This window comes from Crotalus tigris, unplaced genomic scaffold (genome assembly GCF_016545835.1).
Source record: "Crotalus tigris isolate CLP2741 ecotype Arizona unplaced genomic scaffold, ASM1654583v1 scf7180000019601.482383, whole genome shotgun sequence".
In the NCBI taxonomy this organism is placed as follows: Eukaryota; Metazoa; Chordata; class Lepidosauria; order Squamata; family Viperidae; genus Crotalus; species Crotalus tigris.
The window spans coordinates 347,939-370,164 of NW_024097617.1; the positions used below are offsets into that span (position 1 = coordinate 347,939).

The 22,226-nt window shown below is 44.8% G+C and overlaps 1 protein-coding gene across 3 annotated transcripts in view; it reads right to left on the reverse strand.

Moving 5' to 3' along the window:
* HM13 (histocompatibility minor 13) overlaps window positions 1–15,516 on the reverse strand; it is a 38,334-nt gene extending 22,818 nt beyond the window's left edge. The window contains exons 1-3 of one of the 3 annotated variants that reach the window (XM_039363849.1): window positions 15,228–15,512; window positions 8,126–8,224; window positions 1,986–2,068 (exon numbers count right to left, since the gene is read on the reverse strand). In XM_039363849.1, the coding sequence (XP_039219783.1) occupies window positions 1,986–2,068; window positions 8,126–8,224; window positions 15,228–15,431 (386 nt within the window). In that variant the 5' untranslated portion in view covers window positions 15,432–15,512. Of the gene's footprint in view, window positions 1–1,985; window positions 2,069–8,125; window positions 8,225–15,227 lie in introns of all 3 variants that reach the window. The other 2 variants (XM_039363847.1, XM_039363848.1) reach the window with 2 other exon arrangements.
* Window positions 15,517–22,226: the final 6,710 nt, after the last annotated feature.

A 22,226-nucleotide genomic window follows, 5' to 3' on the forward strand; every position in this document is an offset into this window, starting at 1 on the left:
CTATTACTATTACTAAAAGATGGCAGATTTCTCTCCACCTACAGATAAATATTCTTATTTTTTAAAACAAGAGAGGGAGTTCAGCAGCCAGCTGGGTGCCCGTTTCCCATCTGATTAGGCAAGTTAACTATTAAACTTAGAGACTCTGCCAGGATTTTAACCTTTCCTTTATGTGCAATAATAGGCTGGACACCTTTATTTGTAAATGATGAGAGGCCTCCAAGAGGGTTTTTTTGCTTTCATTGACTCCGAAGACTTAAATTTCTGCATTGGTGGAGAAATGAAGGAATAACCAAACCAGGTATAAATAAAAAGGGATATTCCAGGTACAGAAAACTCTACAGCAGGGGTCTTCAGAGTTGGCCCTTTGATGACTTATGGACTTCAACTCCCAGAATTCCTCAGCCAGCCACGCATGCCTGGCTGAGGAATTCTGGGAAGTGAAGTCCAGAAGTCATGAAAGAGCCAAGTTTGAAGACTCCTGGTTTAGGACTACATACCTGTATTACATTCTTTATGAGGGGGAAAAAAGCAGAAATCTTACCCTTCTTCTACATTTAGTGATAATTACCTCTCTTCCAGCCGCGGAGCCACAAAGCAGCCCACAAAAATCTGAACTAGGCCTCTTTTTTTCCAGAATGTTCCTTCAAGATTTCCTCAAAATACTCATACCTGCCGTATATATTCTATAGCAGGGTTCTTGAAACTTGGCCCTTTGATGACTGGTGGACTTCAACTCCCAGAATTCCTCAGCCAGCATGGGGGAACTATGGCCCCCTCATGACTGGTGGACTTCAACTCCCAGAATTCCTGAGCCAGTATGGGGGAACTATGGCCCCCCTCATGACTCGTGGACTTCAACTCCCAGAATTCCTGAGCCAGCATGGCTCAGCTTGGAAACCTCTCCCTTTCCCCTCAGCATGGCTGGCTCAGGAATTCTGGGAGTTGAAGTCCACGAGTCATCAAAGGGCCAACTTTGAAGACCTCTGCTTGTGGACTTCAACTCCCAGAATTCCTCAGCCAGCATGCCTAGCTGAGGAATTCTGGGAGTTAAAGTCCAGAAAGTCATAAAAGGGCCAATTTTGAAGGCCCCTGCTCTACAGGATGTGCATGATACGGATCGTCCTTGACCGTAAGACAGCCTCCCTATCATGATCGTACGTCATGACGGTCCACACACCTTGTAACCAAACCAGTTTTTTTGCAGCCATCGTGAAGTGGATGCAGCGGACATTAAGTGAACCAAAGAGCTGGTTAAAAGTGCCTGTGCGTTTCAATGTATACAGGTAGTCCTCCACTTACGACTCTAATAGAGGCTGCCCGTTAAGGTCCCAAGTCAGGACAGCTGTAAAGTTGAGGCACCCAATTGGGACGAGCTGATTTTGTGACTTGTTTTGTGGAGGCCGTTAAGGCAAGACGGTGGTTGTAAAATGAAGGCCACTGTCGTAAAGCAAATGCTGCAATCGCTAAGGAACCGACAGGGTGTTTCTGCTAAAAACTGGAAGGCCAGGGTTTTTTTGGGGGGGGGGGGAGGAAACGGCCATAAAATGGGATCATGTGACCGCAGTGACATAAATGGGGGGCTGACTGTAGGGCACCTGAAGTGCAAGTAACTACAGGGAGGGGGCTCAGAAATGGGTTATAAGTATCCCCAAGGAGGTCAGTCATAAGTCAGTCAAGTCACATACTTTCCTGCCCGACCAGGGGGTTGGACTAGATGACCTCCAAGGTCCCTTCCAACTTTACTAATATGAACAATATGAACAATAAGTCTCGTGTCCTGTTTATGTTTGTTTATATATGTATGTATGTATGTATGTATGTATATTATAAAGCAAAAGCTTTTCTCTGTTTCGCGTCGCTCGAGACAGTGAGATGGGCCACATATCAATTCGTTAAATAAATTTTTTAAAAAAATCCTGGCATTAACAAGCTTTTCTGATGTTTTGCACTCACAATACATTGTTCACGTTTCTTCACGTTACCTGATGGTGTGGGACAGGGCGAGGATCCCGAGGACGAAGAAATACATGGAGAGCAGCAGGTTGATATATTCTTGAGAGAAGATCTAAGAGGTAAAACAAAAACCAGGAGAGGTGAACTTCCGGTTTCCCAACGACACAAATGACATCATAAAAGGGCATCACCCTTTTTATTTTTGTCATGAGCATAATCAACCAGCCAGCTCATCAAAAGCTCTTTCTTTTTCCATCAGGACATTTTAAAAAACAAACAAAAAAAAAAACATTAGTTATTTGTATCCCTACTTTATTTTTACTTTTTTTACACATAACTCAAGGCAACGAACATCTCCAACACAAATGCTACTAATGAAAGCGCCAAAGCTCCTGTTGAATGAAATAATAGAATAGAATGTAGAATAGAATAGAATAGAAGCTGGAAGGGACCTTGGAGGTCTTCTAGTCCAGCCCCCTGCTCAAGCAGGAGAACCTATACCATCTCTGACAAGTAACTGTCCAGCCTCTTCTTAAAAACTTCCAGTGATGAAGCACCTACAATTTCTGGTGGCAAGCTGTTCCATTGGTTAATTGTCCTCACTGTTATGAATTTTCTCCTTAATTCCAGGTTGCTTCTCTCTTTGGTCAGTTTCCATTTTTCTTACATTTTTTTTGTAAGAGCTTTAGAAAAAAAAAAATCCAAGTTTGCTACTTCGTTTTGATGGCTTTTAAATAATCACAGAAAAAAAAAGAACAAAACGCAGAGATAATCAGGGTAGAAATGCATACACGATCGAAGGAAAATAAGTAAACGTAACAAGGGCATTTAGAAAGGTGACAAAAACACCGTGGAACAAAGAAAAAAATAGTTATAATAATAATCAGTTTCAATTCTATATATCCTTATCTAATGCAAATATTATGCCAGCCATGTATCTATTTATTTCTATTATACTTATATAACTATCATGCTTTGTTTCACTTACGAACGGTGGCAAGCCGGGAGATCGTAAAATGGGGCAAAACTCACTTAACAAATGTTTCTGCTAAGCGACAGAAATTTGGGGCTCAGCTGAGGACTACTGACATAAATTTAAATTTAGTAAATAAATAAAATTAAATAAATATACAGCCAACAGGGATCTGCGCCGACGGGCAAGTCCAAGTCTGATAGATCTCCCAGGTTCCTTTGCTGTTCGGTGCCTCAGTTTAAAAATCCAAATGCCAGCAGCTCCAGGCACAGAACAAACACCCAAGACAAACAAATCGTATTGCAAAGGATATTTCCAATTTGAGTCACGCATTGTGTTTTAACGGGCCGTGACAGCCGCCCCTCACATCAGGTTAACACCCAGGTATTGCAAATGCTATACGTGAGCGTTTCAAAGAAAGAAAAATGTTGTTTTTATTTCCTGTTCTGCAGTTTTTCTCCACCCCACCCCAGTACATTAAATCTAAGATACTAGGGCAGGGGTAGGCAACCTCGGCTCTTTTATGACTGGTGGACTTCAACTCCCAGAATTCCTGAGCCAGCCACACTGAGGGGAAAGGGAGAGGTTTCCAAGCTGAGCCACGCTGGCTCAGGAATTCTGGGAGTTGGAGTCCACCAGTCATGAGGGGGCCATAGTTCCCCCATGCTGGCTCAGGAATTCTGGGAGTTGAAGTCCACCAGTCATGAGGGGGGCCATAGTTCCCCCATGCTGGCTCAGGAATTCTGGGAGTTGAAGTCCACAAGTCATGAGGGGCCACAGTTCCCCCATGCTGGCTTAGGAATTCTGGGAGTTGAAGTCCACGAGTCATGAGGGGGCCATAGTTCCCCCATGCTGGCTCAGGAATTCTGGGAGTTGAAGTCCACCAGTCATGAGGGGCCATAGTTCCCCCGTGCTGGCTCAGGAATTCTGGGAGTTGAAGTCCACCAGTCATGAGGGGGCCATAGTTCCCCCATGCTGCCTCAGAAATTCTAGGAATTGAAGTCCACCAGTCATGAGGGGCCATAGTTCCCCCATGCTGGCTCAGGAATTCTGGGAGTTGAAGTCCACGTATCATGAGGGGGCCATAGTTCCCCGGTGCTGGCTCAGGAATTCTGGGAGTTGGAGTCCACCAGTCATGAGGGGGCCATAGTTCCCCCATGCTGGCTCAGGAATTCTGGGAATTGAAGTCCACGAGTCATGAAGGGGGCCATAGTTCCCCCATGCTGGCTCAGGAATTCTGGGAGTTGAAGTCCACGAGTCGTGAAGGGAGCATAGTTCCCCTGTGCTGGCTCAGGAATTTTGGGAGTTGAAGTCCACGAGTCATAAAAGGACCAAGGTTGCCTACCCCTGGACTGGGGGGGGGGGAAATCTACAAACAAATAATAAAAATAGATTAAGCCACTAGCAAGTCCTATCTTTACGAGGCCTGACAGGTGTTGGTGTATTTACCTCCGTTTCCCTCTGAAAAAAGAAAAATACCTTTGGGTATTCAGAGGACCCTTGAGAAAAAAGCTCACTTCTTCCACAGGAGAACATTTGCTAGGTGGGCAACCTTAAATACATCAGAAACACCACCAGATTTACCTTTTAATAGGGGAGGGGAACTATAGGAAGTGGTGGCTGCAGTTCTCTTGTGGACATTTCGTAACCCAACTACGGAAGATCATCAGTGTTAGAAAGGAGTGGGGCTTGCGAGGAGGAGGAGGAGGAGGAGGAGGAGGAGGAGGAGGAGGAGGAGGACGACGACGACAATGATTCTTGGGTCCTTGGTGCTCTCTGAGTTTGTTTGTTTTCTTCCAGATGTTTCATGACCCATGTTGGTGACATCAACCCCTCTTCCCTTCTACTACTAATGATGTTACCTAGTTGGATCATGAAACGTGTACAAGAAAACCACCCAGCTCAGAGAACCCCAAGGAACCCACGGTTCTCCTCCTCCTACTCCCCTTCGCCTTCACTCTACAAACTCCACAGCTTTAAAAGGCCTTGGTAAGGCCACACTTGGAATACGGCATCCAGTTTTGGTCACCACAATGTAAAAAAGATGTTGAGATTCTAAAAAGAGTGCAGAGAAGAGCAACAAAGATGATCAGGGGACTGGAGGCTGGAACATATAAGGAACTGTTGCTGGAATTGGGTATGTCTAGTTTAACGAAGAGAAGGATGAGGGGGAACATGATAGCAGTCTTCCAGTATCTCAGGGGCTGCCCCAAAGAAGAGGGAGTCAAGCTATTCTCCAGAGTCCCTGAAGGCAGGACAAGAAGCAACGGATGGAAACTCATCAAGGAGAGAAACAATCTAGAGCTAAGGAGAAACTTCCTGACAGTGAGGACAATTAACCAGTGGAACAACCTGCCTCCATAAGCTGTGGATACTCCAACACTGGAAGTTTTTAAGAAGAAACTAGACAGTCATTTGTCTATTCTATTCTATTCTATTCTATTCTATTCTATTCTATTCTATTCTATTCTATTCTATTCTATTCTATTCTATTCTATTCTACTCTATTCCTATTCCTATTCCAATTCCAATACTGGATGTTTTTAAGAAAAGACTGGACAGCCATTTCTCTGAAAGGCTATAGGGTTTTTTGCCTGAGCAGGGGGTTGGACCAGAGGACCTCCAAGGTCCCTTCCAGCTCTTTTATTCTATTCTATTCTTAGTGTGAAAAACGGTCCTTTTTTTCAGGGCTGTCACTTGAACAAATGGTTGCAACGTTAACGGCCACCTGTGCAATACAGCCAGCAACTGTTCCTCATTTCTTGTGGTTATTCTCAGAAGCAGCCTCCAGTCATCTGACTTCCAACAACAGCTTTCTAAGCATCTGGAGTTGCCAAATGTTTGAAAATAAAACATCACCTTGCAGGAAACACAATTTGCCAATTGGAAAGCTTGCTGGCCTGAGGGCGCAGTCCGCAATGCCCAGTTGCCCAGGACTGGCAAATGAGCTGGCAAGGGGGAAACAGCCTGAAATCCAGTTCAGTTCAACATCTCGTGGGGGACATGGCGGGAACCCTCCAAGTATGGCATTGGCTAGAGCAGGGCTAGGCAACCTTGGCTCTTTTGTGACTCGTGGACTTCAACTCCCAGAATTCCTGAGCCAGCCATGCTGAGGGGAAAGGGAGAGGTTTCCAAGCTGAGCCATGCTGGCTCAGGAATTCTGGGAGTTGAAGTCCACGAGTCATGAAAGGGCCAAGTTTGAAGACCCCTGTTTTAAATTTTTTTCCTCACAATCACGTGATCAAAATTCAGGGATTTGGGCAGGGGTAGACAACATTGGCTCTTTTAGGAGTCGTGGACTTCAACTCCCAGAATTCCTGAGCCAGCCACGCTGAGGGGAAAGGCAGAGGTTTCCAAGCTGAGCCATGCTGGCTCAGGAATTCTGGCAGTTGAAGTCCACAAGTTTTAAGTTGCCAACGTTGAGGACCCCTGATATAGGACAGGAGTGGGGAACCTGGGCTCTTTTATGACTTGTGGACTTCAACTCCCAGAATTCCTGAGCCAGCCATGCTGAGGGGAAAGGGAGAGATTTCCAAGCTGAGCCATGCTGGCTCAGGAATTCTGGCAGTTGAAGTCCACGAGTCATAAAAGAGCAAGGTTGCCTATCCCTGGTCTAGAGGTTAAGGCACTGGACTAGAAACCGGGAAATTTTAAATTCTAGTCCACCCTTAGACATGAAAAGCGGCTGGGTGACTTTGGGCCAAGCACCAGGAAACAGTGAGTTCTAGTCCCGCCTTAGGCACGAAAACCAGCTGGGTGACTTTGGACCAATGACCAGGAGACGGTGAGTTCTAATCTCACATTAGGCAAGAAAGCCGGCTAGGTGACTTTGGGCCAATCACCAGGAGACAGTGAGTTCTAGTCCCGCCTTACGCATGAAAGCTGGCTGGGTGACTTTGGGCCAATCACCAGGACAGCGCAATTTCTAGTTCCTGACTGGGGGATTTTGGGAGTTGAAGTCCACCCACCTTCAAATTGCCAAGATGGAGAAACACTGCCTCTTACAGTAAATTGGGAGGACTCAAAATGCTAGTTGCAAATAAATGCCTTCCTAAGAAACAGCCCCGAGGCCTCTTCCCTATATTTACATCACTGATTATAAAATATTGGAATTTTTCCTGTTTGGTTCTGGCATTTTTTCAGGTCTGCCTGAGGAACTACTCTTGAATATTTTATTCTATATCGAAGAGCATCAAACTGCAGAGGGATCGCTTCTGGGCGATCTGCTAATTTGAGGCTAATTCATTTTATAACTAAGTTGCTTTAAAGTTTGCATTTGCTTTTCGTGCAATCCGCCCCTCTGCTTTCACTGCAAATAATCCACCTTCGCTTTGTTGCCAAACCGCAGATCTCTAACACTAAACACCCCGCACAAACTTCTATTTAAAGGCAGGAGTAACCGGTCTGTAATTATCTGTTGCTTTCTTGACCTTTAGCAAACAAAACAGCCGTATTCCGTCTGAATGAAAGCAGCGCCTCCCGTACATGGCAGACCAAACCAGACCCAGCAGTTCAAGACGTGACGTCATGATTGGTCTCCAGAAGCTTCAAATTCCTTTCCAAGAGATGGTTGGAAAAGCTTCTTCCATCTCCAAGAGGAACCACAATCCCTTCCTGGCCACAGGACAAACATATTGGATTAGCTTCCAATTAGAAGAAAACTGAAATATAAAGAGAGAGCAAAAGCCCCACTCCCTTCCAGCACTGATGGCGTTACCTAGTTGGGTCATGAAAGGTTTGCAAGAAAACAACCAAGCTCGGAGAGCACGGAGGACCTCACAGTCTCCTCCTCCTCTCCACAAACCCCATTCCCTTGTAGCACTGATGATGTTACGTAATTTGGTAATGAAATGTCTGTAAGAAAACAGCCAAGGTCAGAGAGTTCCAAGGGCCACACAGTCGTCATCCTCCTCCTCCTCCTCCTCCACACAAACTCTTCTTTCCAGCACTGATAATGTTACCTAGTTGGGTCATGAAACGTCTGCAAGAAAACCACCCAGCTCAGAGAGCACCAAGGACCCTACAGTCTCCCTCCTCCTCCTCCTCCTCTCCACACACCCCACTCTCTTCTAACACTGATGATGTTCCCTAGTTGGATCATGAAATGTCTGCAAGAGAGCAACCCAGCTCAGAGAGCACCAAGGACCCCACGGAAAAAGGCTGTCCCAGCAAAGGGACTTCTGTCGTTTGACTTACTTTGAAAAAGAGATAGAGTCCTAGGAGAGTACAGCTAGCAACGATCGGAAAACGGGCCGCGTCTCGGCTGGTGATGGTTTCTGGCATATCCGAAGCATTCTGGAAGAGAAATTGGTCACGGTTCAATCCACCCACGATGTCGCAGGCAGAATCCAGACTCTTGCGAGGAAGCTCAAAGGACAGCCTACTTCAGGGGTCTCCAAACTGGGCCACTTTAAGACTTGTGGACTTCAACTCCCAGAATCCCTTAGCCATCCCTCAGGGCTGGCTGAGGCATTCTGGGAGTTGGAGTCCCACATGCCTTAAAATTGTCAAGTTTGGGAAACACTGCTGTAACGAGATATGATAGAACATCTGAAGTCACCTTGAGGATCTATTGCAGGTTCTCCAGAGTTGGCAACTTTTAAGACTTGTGGACTTCAGTTCCCACAATTCACGGTTGGCTGGCTGAGGAATTCTGGGAGTTGAAGTCCACAAGGTTTACAGTGGCCCAGTTTGAAGACCACTTGGCCTACTTGATCCACAGCAACTCAACCCCTCCTCATTCCACAGCAGAGGTTGTGGCACAAGGCAAGCCCCGCCAATGGTTGTGGTTGTGGGTTTTTACACCCCTCAGAAGCACTGCTCAAGCAGGCATCCCTCCACAGTGACCGGAGACAAATTCGCCCCTTCCCAGGAAGGCGTCATATGCTAAAACAGTGGTTCTCAACCTGTGGGTCGGGACCCCATTTGGAGTCGAATGACCATTTCACGGGGGTCGCCAAACAACGCAGTCCGCCATTTTTTTCCCCCTTTTCCTTAGCTGTGCTGCTCCCTTTTATTCTATTGGCTTTTGAAAGCCAATAGAAGAGACTCTCTTGAATAGAGTCTAATTCTATTGGCTTTCAAAAGCCAATAGGAATTGTCCAGGCTGTCTTTGCCCTGCTGAGCCCACCAAAAGTCCCAGTCTGCAAACGGTGCTGCAAGTTGTCTGCAGTAAAGGCGAGCTGTCTGGAAGCTTCCACCTCTCCCTGCTGAGCAACTACTAAAAATGTAAGTAGAAGAGGGCCAGGGCTGGGAGGCCGGCGGGTGCAGGGAGGGTTGCTGGCGCGCGTGGAGCCCAGTGGATGCCTTACCTCTCTTGGGATGGGCCAGCTGATGGCCCAGCTGGTGGTCGGCCTGCGCCTCCTCTGCCGCTTGCCAGCTACGCCTCGGCTGGCGCAGGGGCAGCACCACGCATGCGCGGCGCTCCCGGGCAGGGAAAGTCCTCGACTTACAACCGGTTGGGTAATCCTCGACTTACGACCGGTTGGGTAGTCCTTGACTTACGACTAGTTGGGGGTCGCGGCATTAAAAAGGTTGAGAACCACTGTTCTACAAGCAACACAGCTGTTTTAATTTTCTTCTTTTTTTGATTTAGTCTGAAGGACGCTCCTGCTAAATATCCCTTTTGTGACATGGAGCCCTTGGCTGGCTCGTGGGACAACTTTGAATCCTTTTGACTTTTTTCTCCCCCACCTCAAAACGAATTTTTTTTTTTAAAACAAAACAACAACTCTACAGTTGCAGCCTTTTTCAGTCCGGTGCAGATGTTTTGAATCACAGTTTCCATTCTCCCTGCCCATATGGCTATTCTGACCGAGTCCGGTTGCAAACTGCAATCCAAAATATTTAGAGGAATGTCTGTTCGGAAAAGGTTCCCCAGTTTTGTTTTGTTTTTTAAAAAAATCCGGTTTAAATCAGACTGGAAAGCAACCTGTGGAAAATTTTTAGAATTCTGCTCCGAAAATCAAAGGCGAAGTTGGAGATGGGGTGGGGCGAGAGAAATTTATAGACTCCAGATGTTGACGAATTACAACATGCTTTACCCAGAAGCCTCGCTGGCTGAGAAATGTAGTTCAGCCACATATGAAGGAGGAACAAAGATTCCTCATCAGTGGAATGCAGACGTTATTATACGATGAAAGCAAAAAAGGTGATTCGGAAAATAAGCACAGGCACTCCTTGACTTACGACAACTGAGCCCAGCACTTCTACTGGCAAGAAAAATCAAATGTACAGGTACAGTATAGGGGGCACCTTGCTCAATAGTAGTAACTGTGAGAGGGACCTCAGAATCCTAGTGGACAATCTCTTAAATAAGAGCCAGCCGTGTGCTGCAGCTGCCAAAAAGGCCAACACAGTGCTGGGCTGCATTAACAGAGGGATAGAATCAAGATCACGTGAAGTATTAATACCACTTTACAAAGTCTTGGTAAGGCCACACTTGGAATACTGCATCCAGTTTTGGTCACCACGATGTAGAAAAGATGCTGAGACTCTAAAAAGAGTGCAGAGAAGAGCAACAAAGATGATCAGGGGACTGGAGGCTAAAACATATAAGGAAGGTTTACTGGAATTCGGAATGTCTAGTTTAATGAAGAGAAGGACGAGGGGGGGCATGATAGCAGCCTTCCAGTATCTCAGGGGCTGCCCCAAAGAGGGAGTCAAGCTATTCTCCAAAGCGCCTGAAGGCAGGACAAGAAGCAACAGATGGAAACTCATCAAGGAGAGAAGCAACCTAGAACTAAGGAGAAACTTCCTGACAGTTAGAACAATTAACCAGTGGAACAACCTGCCTCCAGAAACGGTGAATGCTCCAACACTGGAAGTTTTCTTAAGAAGAGACTGGACAGCCATTTGTCTGAAATGGTCTAGGGTTTCCTGCCTGAGCAGGGGGTTGGACTAGATGATCTCCAAGGTCCCTTCCAACTTTATTATTATTATTATATCATCATCATTATTACCACTACTACTACTACTACTACTTCCGTTGGCTAATCAAGGCAGTTCTTAAGCGATTTTTGCCCCTTTTTGCAACTTTTGCTGCCATGATTGTTAAAAGAATTGCTGCAGTTGTTAAATTAGTAACACAGTCAGTAAAGGAATCCGGCATCCCCCATTGGCTTTGCTTGTCGGAAGGTCGCAAAAGGGGATCACATGACCCCCCCCGGGGCACTGGCAACCATTGTAAGTATGAATCAGTCACCCAGTGGCTGAATTTTGATCACGTGACCAAGGGGATGCTGCAATGGTCATTAAGCGTGAAAACCAGTCATGTCCATTTTTTTTCCAGTTCTGTTGTAACTTTGAATGGTCACTAAACAAACAGTTGTAAGACAAGGACTATCGGTGACAACTGTGGATTCCTGAAATAGACTTGTTCATCCAAGCCACTGGTTCTAGTGGATTGTTCTGTCAGGAACTTTCTCCTTAGTTCCAGGTTGCTTCTCTCCTTGATAAATTTCCACCTGTTGTTTCTTGTCCTGCTTTCAGATGCTTTGGAGAATAGGTGGACCCCCTCTTTTTTGGGGCAGCTCCTCAAATATTGAATCACTGCTATCCTGTCACCCCTGGTCTTTCTTTTCTCTAGACTGGCCAGACCCAATTCCTGCAACCGTTCTTCATTATGTTTTAGCCTCCAGACCCCTGATCATCTTTGTCGCTCTTCTCTGCACTTTTTCCAGTGCAACTACAGGAGACAAGCTATTCCACTGATTGTTTTTGTCAGGAAGTTTCTCCTTAGTTCTAGGTTGCTTCTTTCCTTAATGAGTTTCCATCCGTTGCTTCTTGTCTTTGCCTTCAGGCGTTTTGGAAAATAGCTTGACTCCCTCTTCTTTGGGGCAGCCCCTCAAATATTGGTATACTGCTGTTATGTCACTCCCCCCCCCACTAGTCCAGGGGTAGGCAATCTTGGCTCTTTTATGACTCATGGACTTCAACTCCCAGAATTCCTGAGCCAGCGTGGCTCAGCTTGGAAACCTCTCCCTTTCCACTCAGCATGGCTGGCTCAGGAATTCTGGGAGTTGAAGTCCACGATTCATAAAAGAGCCAAGGCTGCCTACTCCTGCCCAAATGCCTGAATTTTGATCACGTGATCGTGAGGAAAAAATATTTAAATGTTTAAACCAGGGGTCTTCAAACTTAGCCCCCTCATGACTAGTGGACTTCAACTCCCAGAATTCCTGAGCCAGCATGGGGGAACTATGGCCCCTTCATGACTTGTGGACTTCAACTCCCAGAATTCCTGAGCCAGCATGGGGGAACTATGGCCCCCTCATGACTCGTGGACTTCAACTCCCAGAATTCCTGAGCCAGCATGGCTCAGCTTGGAACCTCTCCCTTTCCCCTCAGCATGGCTGGCTGAGGAATTCTGGGAGTTGAAGTCCACGAGTCATAAAAGAGGCAAGGTTGCCTACCCCTGCCCTAGTCCTTCTTTTCATTAAAGTAGACATAGCCAGTTCCAGCAACTGTCCTTCATATGTTTTAACCTCCAGCTTCCTCTTCATCTTTGTTGCTCTCCTCTGGACTCTTTCTAAAAGAGTTTCAAAAGCTTTTTTTTATACTGTGGTAATCAGAACTGGATGCAAGATTTCAAAGTATTTGCGCATCCCAAAGTACTTGCAAAGGATCTGGGTGATCCCCTCTTAAAAGCTTTAACCACAATGGATTAAAACCACACTGAGGGATTCAGACGCCAGCAGACACCAGCAGCTGTTAGAACCCACACTTCAAATATGGTGCAGAAATAATAGAATTATAGGCTGAAACTGGACAGCTGCTGCAAACGTCAGCAGCTGAATCCAGAATGAGCACATCCTATGCAAATCCAGACCTTCTGCAAGGGTCAATGCATCCTCCCTGACACTCATTTAGCCATAATTTCCAGCAAAGGAAGCAGCTGAAGTCTGTTAGAGGTGGGACGTCTTCCTCATTCGGCCCTCTTGGCTACTAACACGTCAGTGCTTTGCCTAGTTTGGCTCACACACGTGAAGAATGCTCACGGTACACATTCAAGAAGGGGAAGGAAAAAATATTGGGGGGAACTAGATCCACCCCGCCATCAAAAATCTTGGCTTCTTTAAGGGGGAGTGAGGCAAGAGGGGAGGGAGGAGAAAGAAAGAAAGAAAGAAAGAAAGAGAGAGAGAGAGAGAGAGAGAGAGAGAGAGAGAAAGAAAGAAAGAAAGAAAGAAAGAAGGAGTGTAAAAGAAAGAGGGAGAGGAAAGAGAAAGGGAACAAAAGAAAGAAAGAGAATGGAGGGAGGGAGGGAAGGGGGAGGAAAGAAAGAAAGAAAGAAAGAGAGAGAGAGAGAGAGGGAGGGAGGGAGGGAGGAAGGAAGGAAGGAAGGAAGGAAAAAAGAGAAAGGGAGGGAGGGAAGACAGAGTAAGGGAGGGAGGAAGGAAGGAAAAAAGAGAAAGGGAGGGAGGGAAGACAGAAAAAAAGAAAAAAGAAAGGAGGGAGGGAAGGAGGGAGGAAAAAAGAAAGAGGGAGAGAAAAAAGAAAGAGAAAGGGAGGACTGGAAGAAAAGAAAGAAAGAATGGAGGGAGGGAAGGAAGGAAGGAAGGGAAGGAAGGAAGGGGAGAAAAAAGAGAAAAAAAGAAAGAAGGAAAGAAAGAGGAAGGAAGAAAAAGAGAAAGGGAGGGAAGAAAGATGAAAGAAAGAAAGAAAGAAAGAAAGAAAGAAAGAAAGAAAGAAAGAAAGAAAGAGAGAGGGAGGGAGGGAGGGAGGAAGGAAGGAAAAAAGAAAGGGAAGAAGGGTAAAAAAGAAAGAATGGAGGGAGGGAGGGAGGGAGGGAGGAAGGAAAGAAAGGAGGGGAGGGAAGAAAGAAAGAAAGAAAGAAAGAAAGAAAGAAAGAAAGAAAGGAGGGAGGAAGGAAGGAAGGAAGGAAAAAAGAAAGGGAGAGAAGAAAGAAATGGAAGAAAGAATAGGAGGGAAGGAAGGGGGGAGGAAGGAAAGAAAGGAGGGAAGAAAGAAAGAAAGAAAGAAAGAAAGAAAGAAAGAAAGAAAGAAAGAAAGAAAGAAAGAAAGAGAAAGAACCACATGTAGAGGAATCTTTGGAAGAGGGAAGAGACTATATTCTAAATTCCATCATTTAAAAATTTTAAACCCTAATTAAATTTTTATCCATTGCTTGATTTATCTGTTGTTACATTAGTAAAGTCCCTTTTTGAGGGAGACAGGCGGTTTAGAAATACGAAATATAAAGAGGCGAAGAAGCAGAAACCAAACAGGAAAAAAAGGCAAACATTTGTGGGTCTCCCCCCCCCATGCAAAGCGAGAACAAGAGGGGGGGCATATACCTTTACTCACCTGTTGGCACAATCCTTTGCATTAATCCTGGGAATCAGCTGATCTTTCACACACACCCCAGGCCAGAAAAAGGCCAGCGGGGGGGGGGCAGACAAGGCACACCCCATTTCTATACATGGTGCCCCCTTTTCCCCCCTCCCCATCCTTGTTGGATCCCAGGCAGCAGACAAGACTGCTGGGATAGATGGGCAGATCCAGCCAAGGGGGAAGCCAGGAGGGAGAAAAAGACCCCACCCCCAAATAAGAGTGACTACAGATAGTCCCCGACTTACATCCACAATGGAACCCAATTTCTGTCGCTAAGCGAGGCGTTTTAAGCTAAATTTTGCCCCATTTTACATGTTCGGCAAATCGCTGCCATCGTTAAGAGAGTCACACCGTCGTTAAGCGAATCCTGTTTTCCCCATTCCCAACTCTGCCCGTCAGAAAGTGGCAAAAGGGGAATCGCACAATCCCGGGCCACAGCAAACCATCTTCAACGGGAGTCGGTTTGCCCTACTGTGCAACACGTTCACCGAATCACTGCCGCTAAGCGAGTCACCCAGTCGTTAAGCGAATCCGGTTCTCCCCATTCCCGACTCGTCAGGAGGCGGCAAAGGGGGAAATCACACAACCCCGGGAGACAGCCTCAAGGGGAATCAGTGGGCCCAGCTTGTTGATTATGATCAATGCTAATTTATAAAGGATAACATTCTGATCAATATGACCGATGTTCAGTGTGAAAGACGGTCACTTTTTTTCAGTGCCCGTTGTAACTTTGAACCGGTCACTAAATGAAATGGTTGTAAGTCGAGGATTAGCTGTATAGGGATGCTTTTGTCAAAAGCGTGGCCCTTTTAAGAAGGGGTGGACTTCAAGTCCCAGAATTCCCCAGCCAGCTTTGCTGGCTGGGGAATTCTGGGACTTGAAGTCCACCCCTTCTTAAAAGGGCCACGTTTAACTATAGGGAATGAAGACCCCCCTCTTCTAGGATGCCCAACTAAGGTAGACTGACCCCGCCTGGGGAGGCTCTCCTCCTGCTCACCTTCCCTTTGGCGCAAGTGACGGAGCGCAGCGCCCCGAAGAAGATGGGCAGCAGGGCCATGACCACCAGGCTGCCGTAGGCCAGCGCCATGCCCTCGGCGGTGGCCGGGGGCCGCGTGCCGGCCGTGGGGGCTTCGGCCGCCCCGCTGCCGTTGTGCGCCTCGGCCTGCTCCATCGCCGCCAATGCCCGACGCAGCCCGCACTTCCGACCCGGCAGAGGCGGCCCCGCAGCGCCCAGGGACACGTTCCCTTACCCGGGCGGAAGTGGGGCGCAGCGCATGCGCGGGCGCCGCCACGCCCCCTGGAGACGACGGCGGCCTGGTCCGTTGCTAGGGAGAACCAACCGCCGCCGCCTGGCCTAAAATGGGGATCCCCCCCCAATTTCCTAGCACCGCCATCGGGACCCCCTTTGCGCCCTGAAAGGACAAGGGCCTTTCCTCCCGCCCCGCTCCCCCCCCAGATGCATTCTCACGTAACGATGGTGAGACCCGTGTCAGGAGCTGGCAAAGGCTGCTGATGCTGGTATGATTACTACCAACGTGTGATTTGCTTCATATGCTCTTAATGGTGTGATTATTATTGCCGGGTCGGTGCTGTTGCAGCAATTGTTATTTCTATAATTGCTGCCATTATTGTTGCTATTATTGCAGATTATTTGTATTACTGCTGCAATTGTTGCTATTAGTGCAGTTGTTATTTCTATTACTGCTGCAGTTGCTGCCATTACTGCTGTGCTTGTTGCTGTTATTGCAGATTATTTTTTATTACGGCTGCAATTGTTGCTATTACTGCGGTAATGTTGCTCTTGTTGCAGATTATTTTTATTACTGCTGTAAATGTTGCTATTGCTGCTGTGATTATTGTTGCTATTGCAGTTATTTTTATTACTGCTGCAATTATTGCTACCGCTGCTGTGATTATTGTTGCTCTTATTGCAGTTATTATTTGTATTACTGCTGCAATTATTGCTATTGCTGCTGTGATTATTGTTGCTATTATTGCAGTTATTTTTATTATTGCTGCAATTATTGCTATTGCTGCTGTGATTATTGTTGCTATTATTGCAGTTATTTTTATTACTGCTGCAATTATTGCTATTGCTGCTGTGATTATTGTTGCTATTATTGCAGTGATTATTATTTCTATCATTTCTGCCATTGCTATTGCTGTTACTGCTCTGATTATTGCTATCGCTGCAGTTGTTATTTCTATTATTGCTGCTATTCTTATTTGCTGTGATTATTTATATTGCTGCTGTTATTGCTATTACTTTTATTCATTGTATTTATTTATTCAGTTTCTATAGCTGCCCAACTCAACCGAGTGACTCTGAGACTGCTGTCATTGTTACTGGAGTTATTATTTGTATTATTGTTGTGATTATTATTACTTTCACTGCTGTGGTTGATATTGCTATTACTGCTGTGATTGTTGCTGTTACTGCAGTATTTTAATTGTTGCTGCGGTTATTATTACTGAGGTTCTTGGTGCCTTCTGAGTTTGTTGCTCTTTCCTTGCAGACATTTCATTACCAAACTAGGTAACATCATCAGTGCAATGACGACGTTACCTAGTTTAGGTTAATGTGGGAAAGAAATAGAATAACATAGAATAAAGAAGAATAAAGTATAATAATAATAATAATAATAATAATAATAATAATAATAATAATGAAAAATCACTAAAAGCAAAAATCATGTGTCTGCATAATCTCTGAAAGAAAGCTGTGTTAGCCAAAAGCTGTATTAACAGTACGTGAATGACCTAATGCATATTTAGAAACATTGTTTAAAAGTAAAAACTGCCTTCATTGTATTCCCATGAGAAATGGAGCTAACGTGTGAGAAACTATCTGGATGTTACACAAAGTAGATCCCATATACAATGTAAGGTTCCATCTATGCCTCCTTTGTTCCTGAGAAAAAGAAACCTATAAAGCTTTAGTTTAGACCCTCCCCCTTGTTCAGAAATTTGTTGATTGTTAAATCACTTCTGAACCTTTTGCGCAAAAATAAAAATTTCTCTTTCACCCTTGGAATTTCGTAAAAGTCCTTTATTTTTTTAAGGCTTTATTTTTCCACAAGATTTATGGCGAATTCTCCGCCGGGACATTTTTAAGAGCTTTTAAGAAAAGGGATTTAACCTTCCAAGGCGGACTGCCCTGGTGGGGCCCCCTCTCCTAAACGACTACAGCTCCAAAAGCCGGCTCGGTAGCTCTTGACTACGGGGAGACCTCGACTGGGAGGAAAGGGAATTAACCCATCAACAAAGCATTCCTGTCTAAGGATCCGTGAGGGTGACAGATAGGTCTTAAATCAACAAAGGAGTCTGGAAAACGCCTGCAGGCAAGTATTGTAAAACAGGGAAAAAACCTGATCCCTTTTGGATGGGAAGAAGGGATTGATCACCCCTTAGAAGGCAAAGGTGTCGTCCTTAAGCCTTCAATAGGCAGGATTGTGTGGGAGGTTAAACCATTGTAGCTCATGCTTGAGTGATCGATGGTAGTGTATTAGAGAGATGGGTGGGAAAAAGTCAAAGAAGAGCGTTGACCAGACGCCACTCCAGTGCATGTTAAAGAATTTCAAAAAAAGTTTTTCTAGGGATTATGGAGATCCAAAACCAAATCCAGCCATGTTAAAAAGATTCTGTGAAACTGAGTGGACTGCCCTGGGCGCAGAGTGGCCAAAAATGGGATCGGTGAATCCCAAACTTGTTGCACGGGTTCATCAAATTGTGACTGGAAATGGTTATTGGGACCAGTATCCCTATATTGAAAATCAATATATGGAAAATCAACATTGCACAGAGACCCAGATGATTAGCAAAATGTCAGATAGAATGTGCAAAGATATATTTGGCAAGCCCAAAAGCCAAGCCAAAAAACAAAAGCTAAGATTTTCAGCCAGGAAGATAGGGAGGAAATTGCCAGACCACCCCCCTATGTTCCTAGAAGAGAAGAAGGGAGAATAAATCAGCAAATTCCACCCCCTCTGCCTGAAAGAGAAGCCCAATTTCATCCAGAAGCCAGTGAGGAAGGAACATTAGCAACAGCTGGATCCCTTCAAGAAACAGATAAAAGCTTGAATAACTTTGAAGAAAACAAAACAGTTTCTAGCCCAACCAGAAGCAAGTTAGAAATAAAAACAGAAGAAAATATAGCCCCTCTAAGAGAGGTGTTGGTCTCTGGACCAGATAACACTAATATTTCAATGCTTCAATATGTTCCGCAACCGTGACAGGGAGGAGGAACGCAAATCAGATCAAAAAGAAAAAAAAGAAAGTTGAAATGTTAGCCGTGGCATTGGGAGGAACATGCCTAGGACCCAATCAGTGTGCCATCTGTAAACAAGAAGGACACTGGCAAAGGGAGTGCCCCCAGAGGAATGGCCAACCCAGGGGACAATCTCGCCAGTATGGAAGAGGAAGAGGATTTAGAGGGACTTTCCAGAGAGGCTTCAGAAAGAGCTTCAAAGGAAGAGGGCATCCAGTTTATCCCAATCAGACAGAGGAAAGAGAAGAAAACATGATCGGCTTAGCTGACATGGAATGGGAAGACTGAAGAGGACAGGGTTCTATCGCCCACCCCCAGAGCCCATTGTTAAAATAAGGGTGGGAGGACAGGTTGTCCCGATGCTAGTTGACACAGGAGCCACCAGATCTGTCCTAAATAAATCCATTGGCAAACAATCAAATCCTTGTGGTAGCTGTATATTTAAAAATTCGCCAACGTGCTTTAGTCAAGCCCTAGCCCAAGATCTTGCTTATCTGAAGTTATTCAGACAAGAGGATTGTTGCCTTCAATATGTCGATGATGTCTTAATAACTGGCCAAAGCAGGGAGGATTGCTTTGAAAACACATCCAGACTGCTCCAATTGTTACAAGACTGTGGTTATTTGTTGTTAATTGCAAAGTCGTGTCCGACCCATCGCGACCCCATGGACAACGTTCCTCCAGGTCTTCCTGTCCTCTACCATCTTCTGGAGTCCATTTAAATTCACACCTACTGCTTCAGTGACTGTGGTTATAGAGCATCCAAAAAGAAAGCACAATTAGTTCAAGAGACTGTAATGTATTTAGGCTATGAACTTTCACAAGGACAAAGAACTTTGGGCCCCCAGAGAAAGCAAGCTGTGTTACAGATTCCCATCCCACAAACAAAACAGGAAGTTAGAGCCTTTTGGGGAATTACAGGCTTCTGTAGAATTTGGATTCCTAACTTCGCTCTCACAGCTAAACCATTGTACCAAGCTTTAAGGGGACCAGAAAAAGAACCTCTTTTGTGGCAAGAGGAACAAACCCAAGCGATGAGACAATTGCAACAGGCTCTCACCACAGCCCCCGCCCTAGGACTACCTGATATATCTAAGCCATTTTCACTGTAAGACAAAATGTAGCTTTAGGGGTCCTTACCCAAAAGCAGGGAAGTTGGAATCGCCCTGTCGCTTATCTGTCAAAACACCTGGACATTTTTTCACAAGGCTGGCCCCAATGTTTAAAAATTCTAGCAGCAGTTATGCTATTACTGCAGGAGGCAAACAAGTTAACCTTTTCAGCTCCAGTGACTGTTTATACTAGTCATGCCTTGCAGACAATCATTGACAATAAAGGACATTTATGGATAAGTAATCAACGAATGCATAAAATACAGGCTCTTTTATTAGAAAATCCACAAGTTACATTGCAACAATGCTCAACTTTAAACCCAGCAACTTTAATGCCAATTCCTGATTCAACCAAACCTGTTCATGACTGCATGCAAACAATAGAACTACAATATTCTTGCAGATCTGACCTTACAGACCAACCCTTGCATAATCCAGACTATCAATGGTTTACTGATGGTTCTAGCTTTATGGATAAAGGATGTAGATACTCTGGTTACGCAATAGTTTCTCAAACTTCTACTGTTGAGTCAGCACAGTTGCCTAGTCAAGCCAGGAGATAGAGTATGGGTAAAGCACTGGAAATCAGATCCCTTGAGCCCAAGATGGAAAGGACCGTATACTGCTGTCATGTGTTCTCCTTTGGCAGTGAAAACCTTGGAAGGAAAGTCTTGGATCCATTGGAGTAGAGTGAAAGCAGCTGCACCTGCAGATCCGGTGATCTACAAGGTAGACAAGACTGACAAGCCTTTGGTGTTGAAATTTACAAGAAATACAGCAACAGGTTCCCAAGACACGGTGTGATCAACAACCTTGCTGAGACACCCCAGGAAGCTGTCTCTCTACGCACGGTGGAAGATATGAGGATTCTACAGCTCGTAATATTTGTTAATTATTTAATATGCACACACATTCCTACACAAATCAGTACAATGGCTACACGAGAGGTCATAATGCAGAAACCCTCTAATATAAAGAATTATTGAGTAGCACACACCAAGAAAGAGCAGAAACACAGGGAAACCAAGGTTGTCAAAACTGTATCAAAACTACAAAACAAGGAAACCAGATAACCAAGACTTTGATTTACCATACAGTTAAACCAGAAGGGTGCCAAGATATTTCTCCTGACTCTTATACATAAAATAGAAGTACATAGAAAGTTTGTAGAAAAGGTGTCCAATATCAGTGTTATAACCCGAAGTCTGATCCTGATCGTTGGGCCTTACAAATCAAAACACATAGAACAAGAACTAGCTATAAGGACCAGGCACTCTTAGGGATTTCCCAATGGAAATCCAATCCACACTCCAGTTTTAGCATCACCTTTGATGTTTGCAAAGCAGCTAATTATTGGACTCCAACATATGGTTGTGGAGGGATCGGTAATATTCACAACTTTATCCCAAAACATAAGTACTTGTGCCCACCAGATGGATGTGCGATCAAATGTAAGTGGTGGTCATGTATTAAGTGGCATACCCAAGACCCAAAAGAGATAGACCACATCTTGTTTGAAAAGAATGAAACAAAAGCAGATTCCTGTGGAACAGATAACTGTAATTTGGTGACTCTCACAGTCAAGAATGGCAGTTGGTTCCTGGAACAAAATAGGTGGGAAAGTAAGAAATGGATGTTTGGGATAGGAATAGATACAAATGGCTATGACCCAATGTCAGAAATAGAAGTCAGAATTATAACTGCAACCAAAAGACCAGAACAAAAATCATTATTTTGGTCATATTATGAGGAAATGGAGAACCTACATATTCCTGAAGTACCTAGACATGTAACCTTTGTTAAGTTAGCAGAAGATATTGCCCACACTTTAGGCGTGTCTAACTGTTTTGTGTGTGGTGGAACAAACATGGGAGAAAGGTGGCCGTGAGAGGCACAAGAGTTAAATTATACCAAGGTACTAGAAATGTCTAAAAATAATAATTTAACCTATACAAGTGGGAAAGATGGTGATTGGGGTCTCACTTCCAACTTGGTAGGACATGTATGTTACTCAAGAAACAAAACAGAATCTTGTGTAGCAGTAGGTGACCTCCTATGCACAGGGACATGGGAAGATGGTAAATGGTGGTCTGGAACCAATGAGACCACTGCTATGGATCTTGGAATTAACAAGGCTGCTATAACTATGAAGGTTTGTAGGCCTGAAAATTTTGTTAATTCTAGGATGTATTTTAATTCCTTGCTTGCTCCCCTGTCTTATAGCCATGATTCGGAGAATCTCAGAAAGTACAGCCCAATTAACAGCAAAACATGAAACAATGTTAGCCTTATGGGAATATAAAATGGTACCTTCAAGAGATCCAGAATCAGAGGTAGAATAATGGAAGTTTAAGCTGGAAAACTTCCAAAGGGGGGGAGTAATGTGGGAAAGAAATAGAATAACATAGAATAAAGAAGAATAAAGTATAATAATAATAATAATGAAAAATCACTAAAAGCAAAAATCATGTGTCTGCATAATCTCTGAAAGAAAGCTGTATTAGCCAAAAGCTGTATTAACAGTACGTGAATGACCTAATGCATATTTAGGAACATTGTTTAAAAGTAAAAACTGCCTTCATTGTAT